The 21,165-nt window shown below is 42.5% G+C and overlaps 1 protein-coding gene across 19 annotated transcripts in view; it reads right to left on the bottom strand.

The window, feature by feature from the left end:
• The window catches only part of NRXN3 (neurexin 3), a 1,529,630-nt gene that overhangs the window by 1,426,731 nt on the left and 81,734 nt on the right, over positions 1 to 21,165 (bottom strand). For all 19 annotated transcript variants that reach the window (XM_072839524.1, XM_072839530.1, XM_072839517.1 and 16 more), the window contains exon 3: positions 3,806 to 3,823. In XM_072839524.1, the coding sequence (XP_072695625.1) occupies positions 3,806 to 3,823 (18 nt within the window). The remainder of the gene's footprint in view (positions 1 to 3,805; positions 3,824 to 21,165) is intronic.

The raw sequence follows: 21,165 nt of genomic DNA, 5'->3' as shown, positions 1-21,165 counted from the left end.
GGCTGGAGGGAGAAGCACTGGGGGGCGGGGGGTGGGAGAAGTGAGGGGTCTTACCCCCACAGGCCCCAGAACTGTTCTCTGCCTCCTAGATCCTTCCTCTACCCCACTCTCTTCAGCACCTCCAAAGGGCTTGTTCTTCCCTTGGCAGAGATTTCTGGCACACACAGAAACAGGGAGAGAGCTGAGGGCATGGCATGGTACAGAGGGGGCTGAGACTATCCACTCCTGGCCCCAGGCAGCACAGGGAGACCAATGACAAATCACAATGGGCCAGGGGCATGGGTTAAGTGCCTAATTGGGGTCTCCTCTGGGCCACAAATGGGTGACCTGACCTTGGAGATGCCCCATCCCCTCCCCGGGTCTCAGTTTCCTCCTCTGACAAGCAAAATAGTTGTAGTCTTTGGACAGGATACTCTTTGAGTTCCAATATGTCTCAGGACCCTACAGACTCACAATGCCCTGGTATTTGTTCCTATACTCTCTGCTCAATAAATATTTTTGTGGCCCTACCATGTGCTACGCACTGCCCAGAAAGAATACAGACACAGATCAGAAGCACCCCTGGCCCACAGTTCTGCCTTGGAAATGCCAGGGTTTCAAAGAAAAAAGAGCACAAGCATTGGAGGCAGACAGATGTGAGATCCTTGTCTTGTACTCGCATTTGGCGACTGTGGGCAGTTACTGACCCTCTCTGAGACTTTTCTCATCTGAGAGAGGATGGTAATACCTGCCTGGCAGGATCAACGTGAAGAGTTAAATCACAGCTGAGTGTCCCTCTCCTCCTTCTGGTCAGCACACCACAAATGCCTGATGCTACTTGATTATCCTAAAAACTGCCTCCTATAGACTAGGAGGAGAGGTTGTGGATCTTCCCACATGGAAGTCTGGTGAAGTATCACTGGCAGCTTTTCTCCTGGGTGTTTCTAGGACAGTCTCTCCGCACCCCCAACCCATCTCCTGGACCTTGTGGAAGGTGCTGCCTGCTGGGTCCCATCTCCAACTGCATCTTACAGCAGGTTACTTCTTACCAATATCCTCAGCATGTAAAAATAATCAATTGTCCCTCACCATCTTCCAGTGGCCGCTGGGTAAACAGTTACATTAGCTCATAAAATCCCCAATTTGTCTTCCTGTGGGGAAGGGGAAAAAAATCAGAGAACCACTAAAGGCTTCTTGTTTCAGAGCCACGATGCTGCTGGCTCCATGCTGCCTGGCCAGGGGCATAGAGAGGCGGGAGGCTGCCACTGAGCTCAGCCTGGGCCAGGCAGCTCAGGCTGCCTCCAGCTATGTCCTGGGCCACCAGTTAAGGTTCTAAACTAGTGATCTGCTTCAGGCTCAGAAACCACTAGAAAGCAATGGGTTGGGGTGGGGAGTTACAGGATTGGCAGTCAGCCCTCAACACCTCAAGGGCAGCACAAAGAGTGCAAGATTTGTAATCAGGCTGGAATTCCCTCTTGGACCAGCTACTCAATGTCTGAGTGACCTCAACACATCCTTTAACCTCCTGGCCTCAACTTCCTTAGCAGAAAAATGAGGCTCAGAGAACACACCTCAGACGGTTAAGAGAATAAGATGACATAATGACTGTAAAACTGAAATGGGGCTGCATGGGGCTAGTTACAGTTGCCATTATGTAAGGGAAGGTCACCCACTGACCTCCACCCTCTAGAAAGACAGACAGGAACCTGTGTGTCTGTGGCATTTCACTCTGCCATACTGTCTCATCCAGGACCCATAGGCGCCTTTGTGAGAATTACAAAAAAGCGCCCCCAACCATCCCCCAAGTCAGAGGCAGCACCATGGGTGCAGGCTTGGCAAGAGGAATGCAGGCTGGATTTCAGCCCCCACTCATTCCCTCCGCCTGGAGCCCCTGTGCAGGGCACAACACACACAAGCCAATGTGGAGACCCCAAGTCACATCTCTGCCAGGAAGCAGGAGGAGGAGGTATTAAACTAAGTAGAACTTTTACAAACAAAACTTAATGTGTTAGGCTTACTACCTCACCACCTTAAAATGTTCCAGAAAGCATCATCTTAACAGAGAGGTCCTTTCCCGAGCATCTTCTAGAAATTAACAACTTCCTTTCTAACAGGTTCAATTTTCTCCCTAGTGCTCATCACCCACGCTCTCATATAATATATATAATATATATAATATATACATATATGTAATATGTGTAATATGTGTGTGAATATATATAGTTCTTCAGTTCATTGTCTTCCCTCAAGTAGAATAAAAGCTCTAAGAGTATAGGGATTGTCTTCTGTTTTGTCCACTGTTTTATCCCTAGTGCCTAGAACAGTGCTTAGTACATAGTAGGTTCTCAATAAATATTTGTTGAGTAAAATATTATTAAATAGAAAATTAATTTAATGCTATCTTCCTAGGAAATCCTATGTATCAGTTCAAACATCATTTATTTTCAAAGGAATGGTGTGCACAGAGGAAAACAAAGACAGGGAAACCCTGTGTTTTAGCTGGAGATTATTATTCTTACTCTTTTATGCTATGTAATATATCATATAGATTATAGTCAGAAACCCTTCTTAAGTCTGGTTGATTCTTTTAGATAGTCAAAAAAAAAAGGATGAATTCATTTGGAAAGAGGAGTGCTAATAATGAAAACATCACATTATCTCTAAGCAAAAATAAACACTAGTCCCATTAGGAAATATTTAGAAGACCTCCAATTGATGAGAATTTTCAGTGATGGAATTTTTAGCATGTTCCAATGGAGTGTGGGTGGGCTTTGGAGACCCAGAGTCCCAAGTTCAAATCCCAGTGCTACCTCTGATGAGCCCTACACCCTTGGGCAAATGGCTTAACCTGCCAGCCCTCAATTTCCATTATATTACAATGGATATAATAATGCCTACTCCTTGTATTGATATTATAAGAATTCAAGAACTAAACAAGAAAAAGTATGTGAAAATAGCTAAGAATGATGATATTCCCTTCTCTTTTGGTAGGGTTAATTACTCTTAACTCAAAATTCTATCCAGGTTAGAACAGTCTCCAAATCATTCTAAGTCACCTGACACTTCTTATCTATATATGATTGTATCCTCTCATATGAGCCTGTGTGTATGTGTGTATACATATGTGTGTGTGCACACATGGACACACATACGATGCTTACAATTAGAACTCTGGATGAGTATGTATTTTAACAAGAGAAATGCACAATTAGCATAAGAATGGTTCTTCCATTTGTTCATTGACAAAAACCATTCTACTTCGTTTTTTCTTTTCTTTATTTCGTTGTTAATACAGTGAACATGTATTAGTTACATAACCATTTAAAAATTGCTAATTTCATTGTGGTGTGGGGAGAAAGCCATTTCTTAGAATAAAAAGAAAGAAGATTCCTTTCACCCACATATTTTCCATGCTAAGTATGTCATATCTTCAACTTTCAACCACATGAAGCTATAGAAGTAGATTTATGTATAAGGCAAAGAATAGTCTTAAATTGGAGAATTCATATCTTAAGAATATTTTTAAAAAATATTTTCCCCAAAATGCTCCTTTTCCACTTCTTTGATTCACCCGAAAATGTTAATCAGAAGGAAGTGATTTTATAACTATGGGAACCACATTCCTTTGGTTTTCAAATGGTTTGCAAAACCAATACAAACATATCAATTCAAGGCATTTCTTCTCAACCCAAATCAATGAAAATACAATGTACTTAGATCTCTGTTCTGTTTAGAGTCCCTAGAAAAAGGTCTCACTCAGAATCAAACCATGCACAATCGGACAGAGGGGAAATTCCACAGCAGCTGTGCAAACACAGGGACTTACCTGGACCTTGACTGACATCTGTGGCAGCATTTTCAAAGAGAGGGAAAGGCAGAGGAGAGAAAGGGGGAGAAAAAGGAAGAAGAGTGTTAGAAGCACACACAGTGCAACATGTCCTTGCATGACTATCATGTTCATGCAAGATCCCAAAGGTACTCAGCTTCTGAGCAGTTAGTTCTACCTTCACCCAAAAACCATCCATGCAAGCTGAGGGACCAAATTCCCTTTCCACTGTGCATGTAGCAAGAGAGGTGAGCTTCACATCTGTCCGGAAAGACATCATCCTGGAATCAGATAGGGCTCTGAAGCACGAAGCAGACTGGAATCCTGCAAGAATATTGGTTAAAATATTCTGGTTGATTTCTGCATAACACCACCCAAGCAAATCCTCCTCGCCTCCAGATACAGAACACTGGACATATCAAGCAAGTTTCCCCACAGGGAGAAAAAATAATAAACCACTCCCTTGAGGAACAAAGAAAAAGAGCCATGAGAATTAAGAGCAAGTTGCAGCATTAGTCACCATATAGGACTGAAGGACAGAAGATAACAAAACATTTATAATCCCCTCTCTCTCCAGTATTCCCAGTGACCATCCTTCATCACAGACAGCAGTGTGTATGCAGGAGATTGTGTGTGAGTAGATCATTTGCCATACAAATTGAAATTCTGCCTCCCCCTTTAATTTTTCTACTGGCTTCTCACCCCATCATTAATGACAGCAATTGCCATTTGAAATCACTTTTGACAACTACAAATAAACATCCAGCCCTAGGAAGGTTGACATTTGAATTAAGCCAATGAACTTTCAAAAAATGAAGAACGGTTCACTCCCATCATCTTCCTGAACACAAACTCCTCCTCCTACCCTCAAATATAAGATAAAATCCTGCTGAGAAGCCAATCAAGAGCAAGCTAAACCTTTGTCAAAACCTCTAGACCCAAACCAAAAGGATATGCTTCAACTGAGGAGATGGAACAGGGGTTTCCTGCTTCAGGAAACCATTAGCCATTCCAGCAAACCTGGTGACTCACTTAGAATCACCAAGAATGGTAGCCCTGGGATACTCACAGACATCATCTCACCTAATTCATTTTTGGTTAAGATGGGGGATAAAAGAAGTTGAGAAACCTGCCCAAAGTCACACACTTAGTTCAGGTACAGAGACTAGATAAGACTATAGACCTCTTGAATCCCACTCAGTTCAACATTTATTCAAAGGAAACCCAGGTCCCTCAGAGGCGTATGGGACCTAAATTCAGTTTGCAGCCTAAAGTGGACACCCTGGAGCCATGGAGGAGGTCCTCCTAGCTACCCTATGAGTGAGCCATAGGTTTTATCTACTGTGCTTCTAAGTTGCTGCAATTAGATTTGCAAAGCTTCAGCAGCTCTAGAGGAACTAGAATTCTTGCCCCAGGACAAGCCAGGCACTGACCTAAGAGAGCTGTGGCCTCACATCCATACATCCAGGAGGGGCAAATCCATAGCAACAGCTAAGCATTTCTCCAGCCCACACCATGTATTCCCCAGAAGCTGTATCTGCCCAAAGCAACTTCAAGAGAGCTCTGAATCATTCCTCAGCCACACCCCCTTTCAGATTTTCTGGTGAGTTGTTAGATTCAGGGGTGGAGTGGCAGCAAGAAGAAAAGTGGCAAAATAGAAGAGGTGGGAAGGAAAAACATTCTGTATAAATAACTAAGCAGGGCAATTAACTGTGCCTGATGGATTGCCTAGAATAGTGGTCGTTAAAATACCCTTTCATTAAACTGGATATCAAACTATTTACATGCGGTGGAGTTCAACGGTGGAATTGTCAACACCGTTGTTCATGAAAACATGCTCTTTGGAGGCACAAACACCCAAAGGAGGCAGGATACCTTGGAATCCCAAAATTCTTTCAATACTAAGTTACCCATTTGAACATTGTGTTTAGAATATTAAACTCTGGAGACAGATCTGTCTGTCAAATCTCTGCCTACTGAATGGCTGTGGGTCAATCACTAAACTTTTGAGTTGTTTTCCTCAGCTATATAATGGGGAAAAAATAGAACCTCCCTCATGGCAATGTTACAAGATTAAATACTTGTAAACCACTTAACTCCGTACAAGGCAAACACTGCATAAATGTTAGCTGTGCTGATTGTTACCATTTTGAATTACCACAGACAGAATTACCAAAAAACGTTGACCAGATGGCTCCCTGGAAACACCAAGAGCCCACAGGAATTAAGGGTGTGTGTGTGTGTGTGTGTGTGTGTGTGTGTGTGTGTGTATGATTTCAGTTCAACTCTTCTACTTATGAATGAAGGTGTCTGTTCCAGCCCTCCCCTCCCTTGGGTCTTTTTCCTCCCCTCTCTTCCTCACTGGGAAGCGGGGCAAGGAGGAGTTAAAAGATTGTAGGAGAACAGGAACAGGAGTCCAAAAAATTCCATTCCCTCCTGAAGTCTTAACTGCCCTCAGTTCTAGTCCTGAGCATAAAACATATAGCATCTCTTCTTGCCAAAGAGGGGCAACAAGAACACTAAGAAAAACCTTCTTCAGTGAGGGGTCAGGGTCCAGGCTCCATCTCTAGCTGTGTCACTGCGCTGAAGGCAGTTCTGCACATTGTGTCCAACTTGAGGAATAGAGACACATGGTGTCACCTGGCCCCCAGCCCAAGAAGCAGAGAGTAATCTGAATCTCCACATTCAATTCTGACCAACAGAATAAAATGGCAAAGGCTGCTGGGTGTAGGGGGGAATCAGAACTTCAACCATATTCATCTCTTATACTGTCTGCCCATCCTTTACCCCTTCTTTGTGTAACAAGTCCCAGCTGTCTTCTGCAGAATCCATTCCCACCCTTAATCCATGTGGCTTGGTAAAGATGACCCCTACCCCCACCTTAGCTCCAAGTGTAGTCATGTGACTCAGGCCAGGTCATAGGAATTGGAAAGAGGGAGATCCACAGCTGGATTGCCAGGATTCAGGCTCTAGGTCTAGAGGCTATGTAGATGTTGGGTTAGTACCGGAAGTTTTCTGTGCTTCAGTTTTGTCATCTGTGAAATGGGCCTGATAGTAGTTCCTACCTCCTAGAGTGGTTGTGAAGAGCTTGGAATAGTAACTACATTTAGAAAGTCCTCAACATTAGCAAGTAATTTTGTCACCTTCATATGTGAGAAGACAAGGGTATTAAAAGTCTTTCCTGCGGTCACACAGCAAGGAAGGCTGACCTAGGATGCAGCTGTAGGTGTTTCTGACTCCTTGCCTTGCTGCAGTCCCACTTCCAAAGTGACCATCCCCAGAGCTCTCTCTGTCTGTACTTACTATTGGTCTGCAGGCTTGAGTCTGTGTCTGGGGGAGCAGCACCGGGCCCCAGGACTATTCAGAGGAAAGATAAATATGTAAATGTGTATACATATATCAATTTTTTAATGGAAAAGAAGGGTGGCAAATTGCAGAAGAAAAGGCAGTTGATAACCAGGTAAGATTGATTCAGGAGAGGTGGCATCCTCACCTGTACCAGCACTTCCTCTGCTCCCCCCTACTGTTTTATTTTCTCACACTGCTGGGCCTGTAGTTTTCCAGAGCACCACTGCATTTAAATCTATATTCTATTTTCTCTCCTAGAAAATAGGTCAGACCCAAGACAGAGTTCACCAGGTGGGGTCCCAAAAGGTTTGGCTGGGCCTCGCCTCCAGGAGGCTGGCTGTGCAGCCTGCCCTACACTCCCCAGAGCTTCTCCAGGGGCGTGGGTATGTGTGCAAGTAGTAAGTGGGGGGATCTCAGACTCCTCCCTTGTGAGATTATGTAGCCCAATGAAGGGGAAGGCAGGAAAGCTCCCTGGTTGAGCTGTTTTATAGACACAACAGCAGCATATGGAGGGGTCCCTCCTTTTTCCCCATGGTTAGAAGACCCAGATCTCTCCAAACTATAGGAAAAATATTTCCTTTTGAACTTTAAAATAAGTGTGCTGATCTTATGCATTCGTGGCTAAGGTTATTGTCGAATATGGAATAAGCATCTAAGGGGGACTGAGTGAAGGTAGGAATGCCCTAATTTACTTCTTCCCTGGTTGTGATGCTGAAGATAGTAGGTGATGGGTGACAGCAATGGTCAAATCCTTCCTTTCCTGAGATGCTGCCCCAATCCCTGCTTTGAGCGTGGCATTCCTAATAGAGATAGCCCCAGACTGGGCCAGAATTTGTTTTCATCAGAAATTTTTTTCCCCAAGAGCAGCATGAGTGCCAGAGTTAGGGGGACAGAAGAGGGAAGTACAAGGTCACGAGAGCCAGTCCTCAGTCCCCCCACCCCCTCACCCCATCACAATAGAAGTAATTAACACTACTTGATCAGGTCCTGCCTATAGTCTGGCATATGCTAGCCCCTGGACTGAATGGTCTTTGTCAGGCATATATTAGACAGTTCCCATTTTCTTTAGGTATCAGCTCAAATATTACTTCCTCAAAAAGATCTTCCTTAGGAACCCTTCTCTACCACTTACCCTTTGTTTCCTTCCTCATGGCACTAATCACTATTTGACATCATAGGATGGGTCTTTGCTTTTATTATTTATAACCCCCTTGAAATACAAACTTCATGACAGCAGTCTTGTCTGTTTCATTCACTGCTTATATCCCCAGTGTCTAAGCTGGGTCTGTTATACAGTAAGTACTCAGCAATATGTATTGAATGGTTAATAAATCATCTCGATTGATACTGGTATCTGCATTTACACACAAGAAAAGTGGGGCTCAAAGAAATTAAGGCAAATGCCTATAGACAGAGGATCAGAGCTGGCTTTGGAGCCTGAGTCTGTCTTAATCCTCTCCTAAATTAAAAACAACTGTTTTCTCTTGTGCTGCCCTCACAATCCAGCACAGTTGTCCCCATGTGGTAACAAAGACAAAACATGGCAGCACTAGAGAAAAGAGAGCAGCTGATTTCCTGGTAATTCTGGTAAAATTCCCTGGGAAGGCTCTCACTGGTTTAGCTCAAGCCTTGTGTCTGTTCCTGAGCCAATTACTGTGTCCAGCATCACATGTCAAAGGGTAATTGAGGAATAAAATGGGTCATGTCTATATATCCCTGATACAAAGCACTAACTCATAATAAAGTTCATGTTTATCAAATATTCTCTGGGGGCTGGGCACTGTGCTAGGTGCTTTATATACTTTATCTCATTTAATTCTCACCAAAACCCTACCAGGAAGGAATGTTATTCATCCTGTTATAGAGATAAGGAAACTAAGACCCAGAGAGGAGGCTCTATCTTATTAATATATCTCATACCCAGAGTAGCTTATCCAATAAGGGTAGAGCTATCTTTCTGAATAAAAGAGCAAACCAGGACAGGTACCATCTGACCCATCAAGGTACAAATGAGGGATAGGAATATAGGGCATCTCACAGAAATGACAAAAAGGCAAAGCCCAGGGCAGAGGGAAGGGGCCAAATGCAATATGATCATAGGGGTGGCCAACCGGAGTCCTTGTACTGGGCTCATTGCTGTAAAGGGGCATGCTCTGCTGCTTCTGCAGCTATATCCCACCCCAGGATCTAAGGAGTCCACAAGGCCAACTAGATGTTCCCACCAAGAAGCAGCAACACTGGACACTAACCTCTTTGTACAGTACAATCAGGTACTCAGAATCCCTTTCCCAAATTGCCCCAAATTCACTGGGGTACATTCTCCCAAAAGCTGACCAATCCACTGATGTATATATATATATATTAGTGTCAAGAAATTACCAAGGGAAAGCAATATACAGGAGCTGTGGATTTCTACAAGCTGGGGTGTCTTCACAAATGTTCACAAGGATATTCATGATACTAGAAGTAGAGAGAAGGGAGGCTGCCCATTGGGAGGCAGATGTTCATGTCTGTTCTTGCCCCAGGCCCATAAGCATCAGGTCAGGCCTTCAACTGAGGAGTCCCCCTGACTACAACATTAGGAGAGGAAAAAAAAAAAGGCATGGACTGCATCTCTCCAGTGGCCTATCCTTTCTTGTCCCTGAGGAGAGTGAGCACAAAGTTCTTCCCTCTACTTCAGGAACAAATACAGAAATGATCTTGTTAGTTGAGCTAAAGCAAACTTCCAGCAGCGAAGCGGCTGGGTTTCCTGTGTTCTGGGGCGCTTTCCAGCTTTCAGTGTCTGAGCTCTTCAAACACAGGAAGAGATGTCTCTCCACAAAAGGCCAGGTGGTATTAGCTTCAGCCCCAACATAGAGCCATTTATCCGCCTTTGTAGAAGACTGAGCACTGCCCCCATGCACCGCCCCCCCCACCCAAGCCCTGGTGCTGTTTGCTTTTGTTCTTTGATGCTAATAACTCCAGCTTGCAAGATGGAGCAGAGAGGTAGCTGCTGTGTCAGGTGCTAGCCAGCCTGGACAGCAGAAGCAGGGAGAGGAGTGGGCTGCAAAGCAGGAAGGAACAAGGATGGCACACCCATGGACTGGGTTATTACTGTGCCCAAATACCTTAGGGCCTCTAATATACTTGTAGTGGCTCTGGCTTGAGAAGCCAGAGCTTAACTGACAGGGGAACAAGGAGTCTAGTTGTTACACATGCAATCAAAGAACAGTTCAGACAACAGGGTTTGGTTTGGTTTAATTAGTGCTTTAGGGATTCTGAGCACAGACATGGGGGTAAGGCAATCTGGGGTTTGAATCCTGACTTTACCACTAGTTATTACAAATACTTTCATCTAATTGCTTAGCTTTACCTTCCACTTTGTCCACATGAAAATAATGGCAGTGGAGTCAGTTCTGCTAGAAGCATGTGTACATTCCTACAAGTCACTACATGGTACAAAATCACACAGTAAAAACTACAAAGCTAATAGGGAAAATGAAGTTGGGGCATGACACCCCAAAAATCTCATCTGTGACCCATAACAGAAGATAGGAACCAGTTTTACATGTGATAAATGTTTAAAGGAATATATAAGCACTACAATCAGTAGAGCCCTTGAAAAATACTTGAAGTGTGCTTGTGGAAACAGGAAGCTTGTGAGTAGTTGCCAAGTAATGAGAGAAGGATGCTCTGATGTTGGACAGAGTTATAGCACCAGATGTGCATGGGTGTGGCTCACAGCACACACAACTGAAAAAGCACGCAAGCTTTTGAGGTGTATGCATTTTGTTATTTTCACACAGCCTGTTTGAGCTGGCTACAGTTTCCTGCCTTTATTTCATGTTTCTTGTGGACAAAATCATACATAATCAAAGGCAAAATTATTATGCTCAAATCATCTCCTAATATATCAATCACATTGGAACAAATTTGCATTTTCAAAACAAGCTTTCTAACAGAACTGACTGTACCTAATTTATGTGACTGTTATGAGGGTCAAATGAGATGATCCATATAAAGTGCTTAGCACAACACCAGGCACAGAGTAAATGTTCAATAAACACTGAAATTGTTACTATGAATGTCCCTGGGCTTGTTGATATACTTCTGGTAAACTGAAAGGGCCAAGTTGAACTTCTATCCAGCTGATTAAGCCTTGCAAACAAAAGGCATCTCTAGCTAAATAGGACTTCCCAGTATTTGGCCATGAGGTTGGCACCTGCAATAGGCTCCCACCCCAAAAGGCTTTAGAAAAGTCCTCATAGCAGGTGGGCAGAGCCAGGAGATAGAGCACAAAGGTTAACTTCCTAGGTCAAGAAAATGTATATCATCCTCCCCAGATGAGCATGACCTCAAGGAGAAGAGTACACACCTACATCCCAGAGAACAGCACAAAATCAGGAGACAAACTGACCTAAACGAGAGGATGTCTCTCATCTTGGTAGGTTAGAGAGGAGTGCATCACAGAAGGAAAAAGAAAAGAAATCAGTCAATCCTCATGGAAAAACGGCTGAGATACAGATATCTTCAATTTCCCTGTTTCCTGCAGATAGCACAGGGGTTAAGAGGCAGGATCTGTAGTCAAGAAAACTTGAGTAAAATTCCTGGCTCTTCTACACACTGTATATGAGCTCAGCCCTGCTAACTAACCTCTTTGAGTCTTAACTTCTCCATCTGTAAAATGGGGAAAGTCTACTTATCTTGTAGGACTGATGTAAAGGTTACAGGGAGCTAATTATGTAAAAGCACTAGGAGAGTGTCTGGCACAGAGGAAGTACTAATCAATATTAGCAAATCATCATTATTACTTGATGTGAGTGGTTTCCACATGACCAAGGATCTGCCCTCTTTCCAAGAATTCCTTGCTCTCTGGAAAGACTAACTCTCCTTGGGCTTGTGCCAATTGAAAGAATAATCTAGGAGAAGCAAGTGAGTCTTCTCAGCAGAGATGAGTTCTGCAAATTTTGTAATTCAGTACAAAGGCCGTTGGAAGAAGAGCCCCCCTGCCACCAACTCCTTTCTAGAGGGGGCTGTTATGTGCGGGAAAGAGCCTTGCCTTTGGAATTGGAAGCCCCATTTTTTTTTTTTGTTTTCCAAAATATTTTGTTTGTGGTTATAACATATACATAACATAAAGTTTACCATCTTAACCATTTTTAAGTGTATAGCTCAGAGGCATAAAGTACATTCACATGGTTGTGCAGCCATCACCACCATTTGTCTCCGGGACTCCTTGCATCACACAAAACTAAAACTCTGTTTCCATTAAACAATAACTGCCCACACTTCCTCCCCCAGCCCCTGGCAACCACCTTTCTACTTTCTGTCTTTATGAATTGATGAGTCCAGGAACCTCATGTGAGTGGAATCATACAGTATTTGTCTCTTTGTGACTGGTCTCTTTCACTAGTATAATGTCCTCAACACTCACCCATGCAGTGTTTTCCCTTCCTTTGCAAGGCTGAATAATATTCCATTGTATGTGTATACCACATTTTGCTTAGAGAAGCCCAAGTTTTGAGCCCTGACTTTCTACCCTAGTACCAACTTGTGACCTTGGGCAACTCACAGCCCTCCCTGAACCTTTTTTCACTATCATAGCTAGTATCAGAAAGATTAAATAAGGTACCTACTCACAATGATATTATAAAAGAAACTTAAAAATATGACCCAGAAGACAAGTGCAGGGATCATTCACTGTCCATTACAATCTCTGCTGTTTAATGAAGTCCTCCTATACATCTGGCACCTATAGCAGCGTTGTATACATATGTGACTTCATTTAATCCTGATATAGATACTGTCATTATCCCCAATTAAACAAACAAGGAAACCAAGGCTCAGGGAATATGCCCAAGTTCACTTAACTCATACATAGTAGCCAAGATTTGAATTCAGATATCTCTGAATTCAACGTCTTTTTCTTTCCCATAGTACCATCTATCCATTCCCAATTGTTTCTTCCCTCACTGGTCAACTGCCCAAATCTAGATCCTGGAGGCATGGGGGCAAATTTCAAGAAACTGGTGTGGCCTTGCCAATTCCAGTGGCAAGAATTAATGGTCATTAGCTAAGGACACCATCAAAAACAAACAAACAAGCAAACAAACAAACAAAAAACCAAAGAGACAACTTATTGAACAGGAAAAGATATTTGCAAATGATGTATCCAAGAATGGGTTAATATAAAAAATATATAAAGAATTTATACAACTCAATACTAAAAAACAAATGATCCAATTAAAAAACAAGCAGAGGATCTGAACAGATGTTTTTCCAAAGAAGACATACAGATAAACGGCCAACTGACACATGAAAAGATGATCAGTATCACTAATCATCAGGGAAATCCAAATCAAAACCATAATGAAATATCACCCTATACCTGCCGGGATGGCTAGAATCAAAAGATAAGAAATAGCAAGTGTGGGCAGCCCAGATGGCTCAGTGGTTTAGTGCTGCCTTCGGTCCAGGGCGTGATCCTGGAGACTTGGGCATGATCCTGGAGACCCGGGATTGGGTCCCACAACTGGCTCTCTGCGTGGAGCCTGCTTCTCCCTCTGCCTGTGTCTCTGCCTGCCTCTCTCTCTCTCTCTCTCTCTCTCTCTCTCTCTCTCTCTATGTCTCTATGTCTCTATGAATAAATAAAGTCTTAAAAAAATAGCAAGTGTTGGCAAGGATGTGGAGAAAAAAAGAACCGTCGTGCACTGTTGGTGGGAATGCAAACTACTGTAGTCACTATGGAAAACAGTATGGAGGTACCTCAAAAAATTAAAAATAAGAATTACCACATGATTCAGTGATTCTACTACTGGGTATATACCCAAAGAAAATGAAAACACCAATTCAAAAAGATACGTGCACTCCTATGTTTACTGCAGCATTAGTTACAATAGCCAAAAGATAGAAGCAATCCCAAGTGTCCACTGATAGAGGAATAAGCAAGATGTGGCATATATACAGAATGGACTATTACTCATTGTAAAAAAGAATGAGATCTTACCATTTGTAATGACATAGATAGACCTAGAGTATAATGCTAAGTGAATAAGTAAGAGAAAGACAAATATCATATGATTTCACTCATTTGAGGAATTTAAAGAACAAAAGCAACCAAAGAGACAGAAAACAGACTTTTAAATACAGAGAACTGGTGGTTGCTGGAGTTATGGGATGGAGTGGATGGGATTAGAGTGAGATACATAAAGGGGATCATGAGTTATGGGATGGAGTGGTTGGGGTTAGAGTAAGATACATAAAGGGGATTATGAGTACACTTATCCTGATAAGCACTGAGAAATGTATAGAATTGTCAGTATATCATATACTTGAAACTAATATACCAGTGTATATTATATTTGAATAATAAAAAAGAATGGTCATTAAATACATTAGAGTATCCATGACATCAGGACCCATATTTCAGAGAAAGGATTATATGTTGAGGCAACATATCCAGAACAGAATTTCGCAAAGCTACAATATCCAGCAAAATGTGAACAGGAGTTCCTTGCCAACAACAACAAATTGTGGTCAAGTAATAAATTTAGAAACAAACGAATTAAACAAAAATAAACAAGTTTCTCTGGCAAGACTTCAGAAAACCTAACCTACACTAAGATACCCTGTGAAGTCCAAGAGAGGATATAGCATGCAATTTTACAAATGGTTTTGAACTCCAGACACTTCTCCCTCTGTAAAATACCTATAGTAACATCTCATGGAATACAGTTTGAAAAAAGGCTGGTTGTAAGATCTCAGAACAGCTGGGAAGGCTTTAATTTGCTATAAGCCTTTATCCTCACCCCTTTTGTTCCCATAGTGAACCTTGTGTCAGGTTCAATTTGAAATCACTAACATTTATTGACCACTTATACAGGCCAGACACCAATTTAGGCACTGGAGACTCAAAAAACTACCACCCTGGATACAGTTAATAGTAAATCTAATAAGCTAAGAGAGTAGATAACATGATAGGGTAGCCCTATATGGCCTACCATTACACTTAGTGCTAATACAGGATTTAGGGTTGACAGAGAATGCTTCAAAGTTTTTTTGCTGGAGAAACCTTGAAGTGGTCCCCAGAGCAACAATTAAGTGGAGAGAATCTTGTGAGAACATTTCATCATAACTGGACAGTGGTCATACTGACAAGGATGACGGTGGGGCTCCCTGGAAGGTGTGGCGGCATGTGAGCTTTGAGCTCAAATACCAACTTTGCTATTATATGACCTTGTATAAATTACTTAAACTTCATCTGTAAAATGGGGATTATTATATCAATTTTGTATTTATCAGGAGGATCAAAACAGGCAAATGCATCTAAAATGCTTAATGCTCAGCACACATTAGTTCCATTTATGTGTGTGTGTGTGTGACATTTATGGAGTAATATGTTTAAAAAGACTCTGAGGACACGTATGGGTTTGGAAAGAAAAGGGGGTCATGATTGATTAGGAGTGTCTGCCACAGGCTTCAAAAGGGGGTCATATATTAGCTCCTTAGCTGGGGACTTTCAACTAAATGCTTTCCCAAGGATTCCTGCCCTGAGAAATGGAGTTACTAATGAATTGGGAACCTCAGAAGAAAGTAGTAGCCCTAAGGTTCACTATGAAGTCCCATCAACTCTTCTGCTTTCCCTTAAACAGTCTCCTGTCTTTCATTTTCAGAAAATTAGCAAGGTTGACTTCTTCCCTGGAAAAGCATGGTGTGTTGTGATGTGAAATTAGTACAGTATCTGCTCTGCACCTAAAAGAATCATTTTTGAGTCTGAGAACCATGCATATAGCCTACTAATTAGGACTAGTCCTATTCTGAAGGGTTCAACAAGATCCTATAGGCCCTGACAGAAGGAACTCAAAAGCCCAGGCAGGGGCTTCCACTGTCAGGAACCAGAGAGATGAAGCAAGCAGAGAGGGAGTTCATATTTTATATATCAGTAGGGAGTATTTTATATATCAGAAGGAATTTTGAATCTATATATCAGTAATATGCCTTTTGAGTTAAATTATTATTATTAATTACCATTTTTATCTTATAACTTCTGTGGTGCCACAGCTAAAAAGGTGGTAAGAACACTAAAAAGGGGCTGTTTATGTGATTGCTTCAGAGAAAACAGATTAGGAGAGACACAGAGAATTTCAGAAGTGAAAGAACTCTACAGTGCCAAGCATATCCGTGTCTCTGTTTTACAGGTTCATTCTACTGACACGTATCCAAAGCACGTTCCCATATCTGAGGGACTCTGTTAGGCTCTGGGGGGATGGCAGATGAGCAAGATAGATGTGGGGCTTGCACTCTTGGAGCTTAAGGTCTAGCTGGGGAAATGGGCCACAAGTAACCGGATAATTAGTTTTTTCATTATAATTGTCATCAGTGGGATAAAGTGGTACAGGATCCTTTGAGGCTCAGGTGAGAGACAACGACCCGAGACCAGGTCATTGACACGTCCATCCAGCTGGACATGTTAACACTAAAACCAGAATTCAGGTCATCCACATTGCAGTTCACTGCTGTTCCCACTGCGCTGCCAGTGCCCTGATAGGAGGGCTAGGAAAAAAATCTAGCACTAAGAAGACAGTGGTGGCAACTGTGAGAGTAAAGCAAGTGCCATATCTCTGCAGCTTTCATAAAGGAACAAGAGTGGGCACCTGGGTGGCTCAGTTGGTTAAGCATCTGCCTTCAGCTCAGGTTATGATCCTGGGGTCCTGGGATGGAGCCTTGCATCTGGCTCCCTGCTCAGTGGGGAGTATGCTTCTCCCTCTCCCTGTGCTGCTCCCCCTGCTAGTGCTCTGTGTCCAATAAATAAATAAAAACTTTAAAAAAGGAACAAGAGCATGAACTTGGAGATTCCATGGTCTTCTCAGACACTCACTCATGCTTTGTTGTGATAGAAAATGGTTTCCGCTACCCTATGGTGGGGGCCTAAATGCTAGAGCCTTCAACTATCAGGGCAAGGAGGAGAGAGGAGAGCCTCCCCCAAAACCAATTAGAAGGGGCAGAGAATGGGGGGGTGTAGACCCACCACACAGGCTGAGCTCTAATCTATCCGCTGTACTTTGCTTGGGAATTAATCACACAAATCCCTAGATAAAGCTGAGGCCGTTATTAGACAACACTAATATCCCCCTTAGAGTAATCCAGACAAATACAGCGCGAGAAAAGGGAGTCCCGAGGGGCTGGAAAAAAGACTGCTTTCATGTTCACACGCATCTGCACAAGAACACATGCACGGGCACTGCCCCCCACTCCTCACCGCCAAGCCCAGATGTCTGCTTCCCAACAGCACTGCAGGTTTCTGCCCTCACTGCTTCAGGCAAGTGGGGTGAACTAAAAGATGGCAGAACGAGGTCTGGATTCCCTCCCCTCCCCAACTCTGCCACTGACCTAATTCTCCACAAGAGAGGATTTTTCCTTTTTGGTCCTGCTTGTTTGTAAATCATGCCACCCCAGTGCACACACAGCTTAAGGCGGACCTAGCTGGGAAGCAGGGAGAAGCCAAGAAGCTTCGAACTGTGGCCCCAGCTGCCATTTCTCAGAGAGGTGGGATGGTGGAAGTTCTGTGAGGCTCAGAAGAGAGCCTGAGAGGGTAGGAGGAGGAAAGTCACCATCAAGATTGTTCCACTCTTACATTCTGACTCTGCCCTTCACTGAACTAGTGGAGTTGTATATGCTAAAATAGCCCACAGTACTCTGCAATGAACTTGATATATGACCTTGGGCAGATTTCTTAATCCTGGATCACTGGACTCTTTAAGGGACACAGGATATGTGGACTCTGAATATTTGACCCCTCAGGTATGTTTTGGACCTGGGTTTTTTTTTGTTTTTGTTTTTGTTTTTGTTTTTTTTTAATCATTAGGAAAGAGGCTGGCTTAAGTTGTAGGAAGATGTGAGTATTCAAACTGCAAAAATTGACCTGGAAAAAAATCAGACCTGTCAGGGAAAAAAATCAACACAAAATTGAACTGACAGCAGCTAAAAATGCACATGGTAAAATTTGTTATTGACTAAAAAAATTGAGGGAAGAATCAAACATTCTTGACAAAATTTAGACTGGCAAATTTGATGTGAGAAAATTAGATGTGGTAGAAATAATGACCACAAAAGAGCATTCACAATGGAAGAAGCTATATAAGCAAAATTTGATAGGCACACAAAAAAATAACTGATCGATGAATCAAATCTTCATTGTAGAAGACACATGGAGCAGAATTGATCTGGTTAAAATTAATTCAGTAAAATAAAAATGAATTGGAAAAATAAGAAATGGTTTAAGTATGCTGAACAAAAAAAAAATGGATTGAGGGATCATATGAGCCCCACATCATCTGCCTCCAAAAAATACTCCTTTGATAAAAATGTTTCAGTGTTTGTATAATCCTGACTACACCAACATAGAGTTAAAATATCTCAAGGTCAAACTGTGCAAACAAAACACCTTGATAAATGCTTAAGAAAAATAAATTATATTATCTCAGAGGTCCTGTCCATTTGTAATTTTTTTTCTGATAAAAGATCAGAATAAAAAGTGAATAAAATTATGCAAATATTTTATTCATAGGAGGAAAGTAGCATTGGAACTACCTATGGCCTGCAATAATAATTGTCACACTAATAGATTTTACTTTCCTAGTATATATTCAAGCAATTTAGTGATTTTGAAAACTAACATAGGATAACCATATTTTTATTTTGCCCAGAAAAAGCAAAAACCCAGACTGATGCTTTGTATTACCACATTTTTTTCTTTCCTTTTTTTTTTTAAGATTTTATTTATTTATTTTGAGAGAGTGTGTGTGTGTGTGTGTGCAAGTGCAGGGAGAAGCAGAGGCGGGGGGGAGAGAATCTCAAGCAGACTCCACGCTGAGCATGAAGCCTGAAGCGAGACTCAATCCCATGATCCTGAGTTCATGATCTGAGCTGAAATCAAGAGTTGGAGGCTTAACCCGACTGAACCACCTAAGCACCCCTGTCTTACCACATTTTCTTAAAAAGGCATTTTAATATCAAAAATTAAAAGAGTATAACCTCAAAGTTAAAAAAAAATGTAACTTTATAAGAAACTTCCTACATTATGTTTATTTCTCTTGTTGTCTTAAAGAATGATAAAACTTCATCCTATTCCCTTTGCATGTCTGTCACAGAGGATCCTTGGGGAAAGCCTCTGTGCTCCCATCTCCTTATCAGTAAAACTGGGACAAAAAAAAAAAAATGAAGCTACTCAGACAGTGCCTGAAACATAGCAATTGTTCAATACATGTTAGCCTCAAACCCAGGAAGCATAGGGCACTTAGAATCAAGCGGATTTCCAGCCTCAGATTGTACCCCTACTCCTCCAAATTGAAAGTTGTTTATATGTTCTGGAATATAAATGTCCCTGGTAACAACTGAAGAGTGTGAATTGACCAGGGCAACCCCCTATTCCTTTTCATGTACTAAGAAAACACACATGGCAGGCAGGAGTGCCTGGGAGGGCAGACACAAGAAAGTCAACGCTTTGGGGGAAAAGCAACTGTTTGGAAATGCTGTGGGTGGCCCTCATGCTGTGTGGCTATTTGGGGAACAAGTGTCTTTGGACTGGCAGCTAACGACACTCCCTGACTTTCTTGTCCTAACAGTCTTTCATCTTCACCTTCTCCACACAGAGCTTCCTTTAGACAGAGATCCTATCCCCAAATCCTTACCTATAGGGTTCTGAACTCTGGATGGAGGTGCCCATGTTTATGCCCATTAACCAGACACAATCAGTGTCTTCATCCCATCACACTGAAGGCTTCTCCCTTTCCCTATCTCCAACTTCTCTCTTTTCCTCCCTCCCTCCCTCCAACTGCATTATGCATCAACCATATTCCAAACAAATAAAAGACATATCCTGCCAGTGATATTAGACTAATCTCACTTGTCCTTAGGCCAAACAAGTGACAATGAAGAGATGCTGCCCACCTCCATTGCTTCTTCCTTGTTCCTTCTCACCTTTACAGTCACCTCCTCAGAGGGGCCTCCCTGTGCACCTTGTACTCATGAGATCTCCCCCTACCCTGATCTTGCCATCTGTAGCACTCATAGCCATTATAATTATGCATATATTGGATTAAGTTTTCCACAGCTATCTTCCTCTAACTAGCAAACTCCACCAAGACAGGCACCACAGCTAATTTGACCATACACTATGCTTGGCATCCCATGTTCTTTGGAATCAGCCAGTTCACTTGGGCCATCTATCCCTTCTCATCATGATGTAGAGGAATGGATGCCAGGCTAGGAGTTAGAATACATGGGCTCCAGTCCCAGGCCCCCAGCCACCTGAAGGCAGAGTGGCCTACTATAAGTATCTTGCACTTATAAAACTAGGGTGGATGCTACAGGAATCCAGGACAGGCTATTTTGTCTAGATGGAGTTGGTTGGGCATGGGGGTCCAGGAAGGCTTTCTAGAGGAGTTGAAATCTAACAGATATCAGAAATAAGTTGGGTAGATAGTTCCTCTAGTTGAGGCCTATAGGAGGTTGATGATTAGAGGTAAGGAACAGAATAGCAGGTCCTCTCACAGGGAGTGGGAGTCTGAGGAATGGGCTGAATTGGAGAAAATCAAGATCTGAGCCACGGTTTGTTGTCTGTTGTGTGTAACACTTTTACTTCCATAGGGCTCTTCTATTATTTTTCCTTGTTGTCATAATAACCATGACATTATCATTTTATTCTAAAAATTGTTGAGAGGCCCCACTTGAGAATGAGTAGAACAAACCGCTCCTCAGTTTTCCTCTTAGCTACGCATTGGCTTAAAAAAAAAAAATGAAACAGTGGTGTAGGAGAAGGGAAGAAGAATGGACGAAGAGACAAGCAGGTCCCTGGAGGCTAAATTAACTGCCTGTTCTGTTTCAGTAATTCGTGTAAGACAGCCATGGATTTGGAGCTGTGCAAACACCTTCCATGTAGCATTATGGCTGAAAGCATGGTGCCCTGGAGTTAAAGTTAAAGTGACTGCTTCCAGTGGAGAATGACTGGCAGTGTGACCTTGGGCAAATAAGTA

Source organism: Canis lupus, chromosome 9 (assembly GCF_048164855.1).
Source record: "Canis lupus baileyi chromosome 9, mCanLup2.hap1, whole genome shotgun sequence".
Lineage (NCBI taxonomy): Eukaryota > Metazoa > Chordata > Mammalia > Carnivora > Canidae > Canis > Canis lupus.
This window is presented reverse-complemented; position numbering and strand designations above follow the sequence as displayed.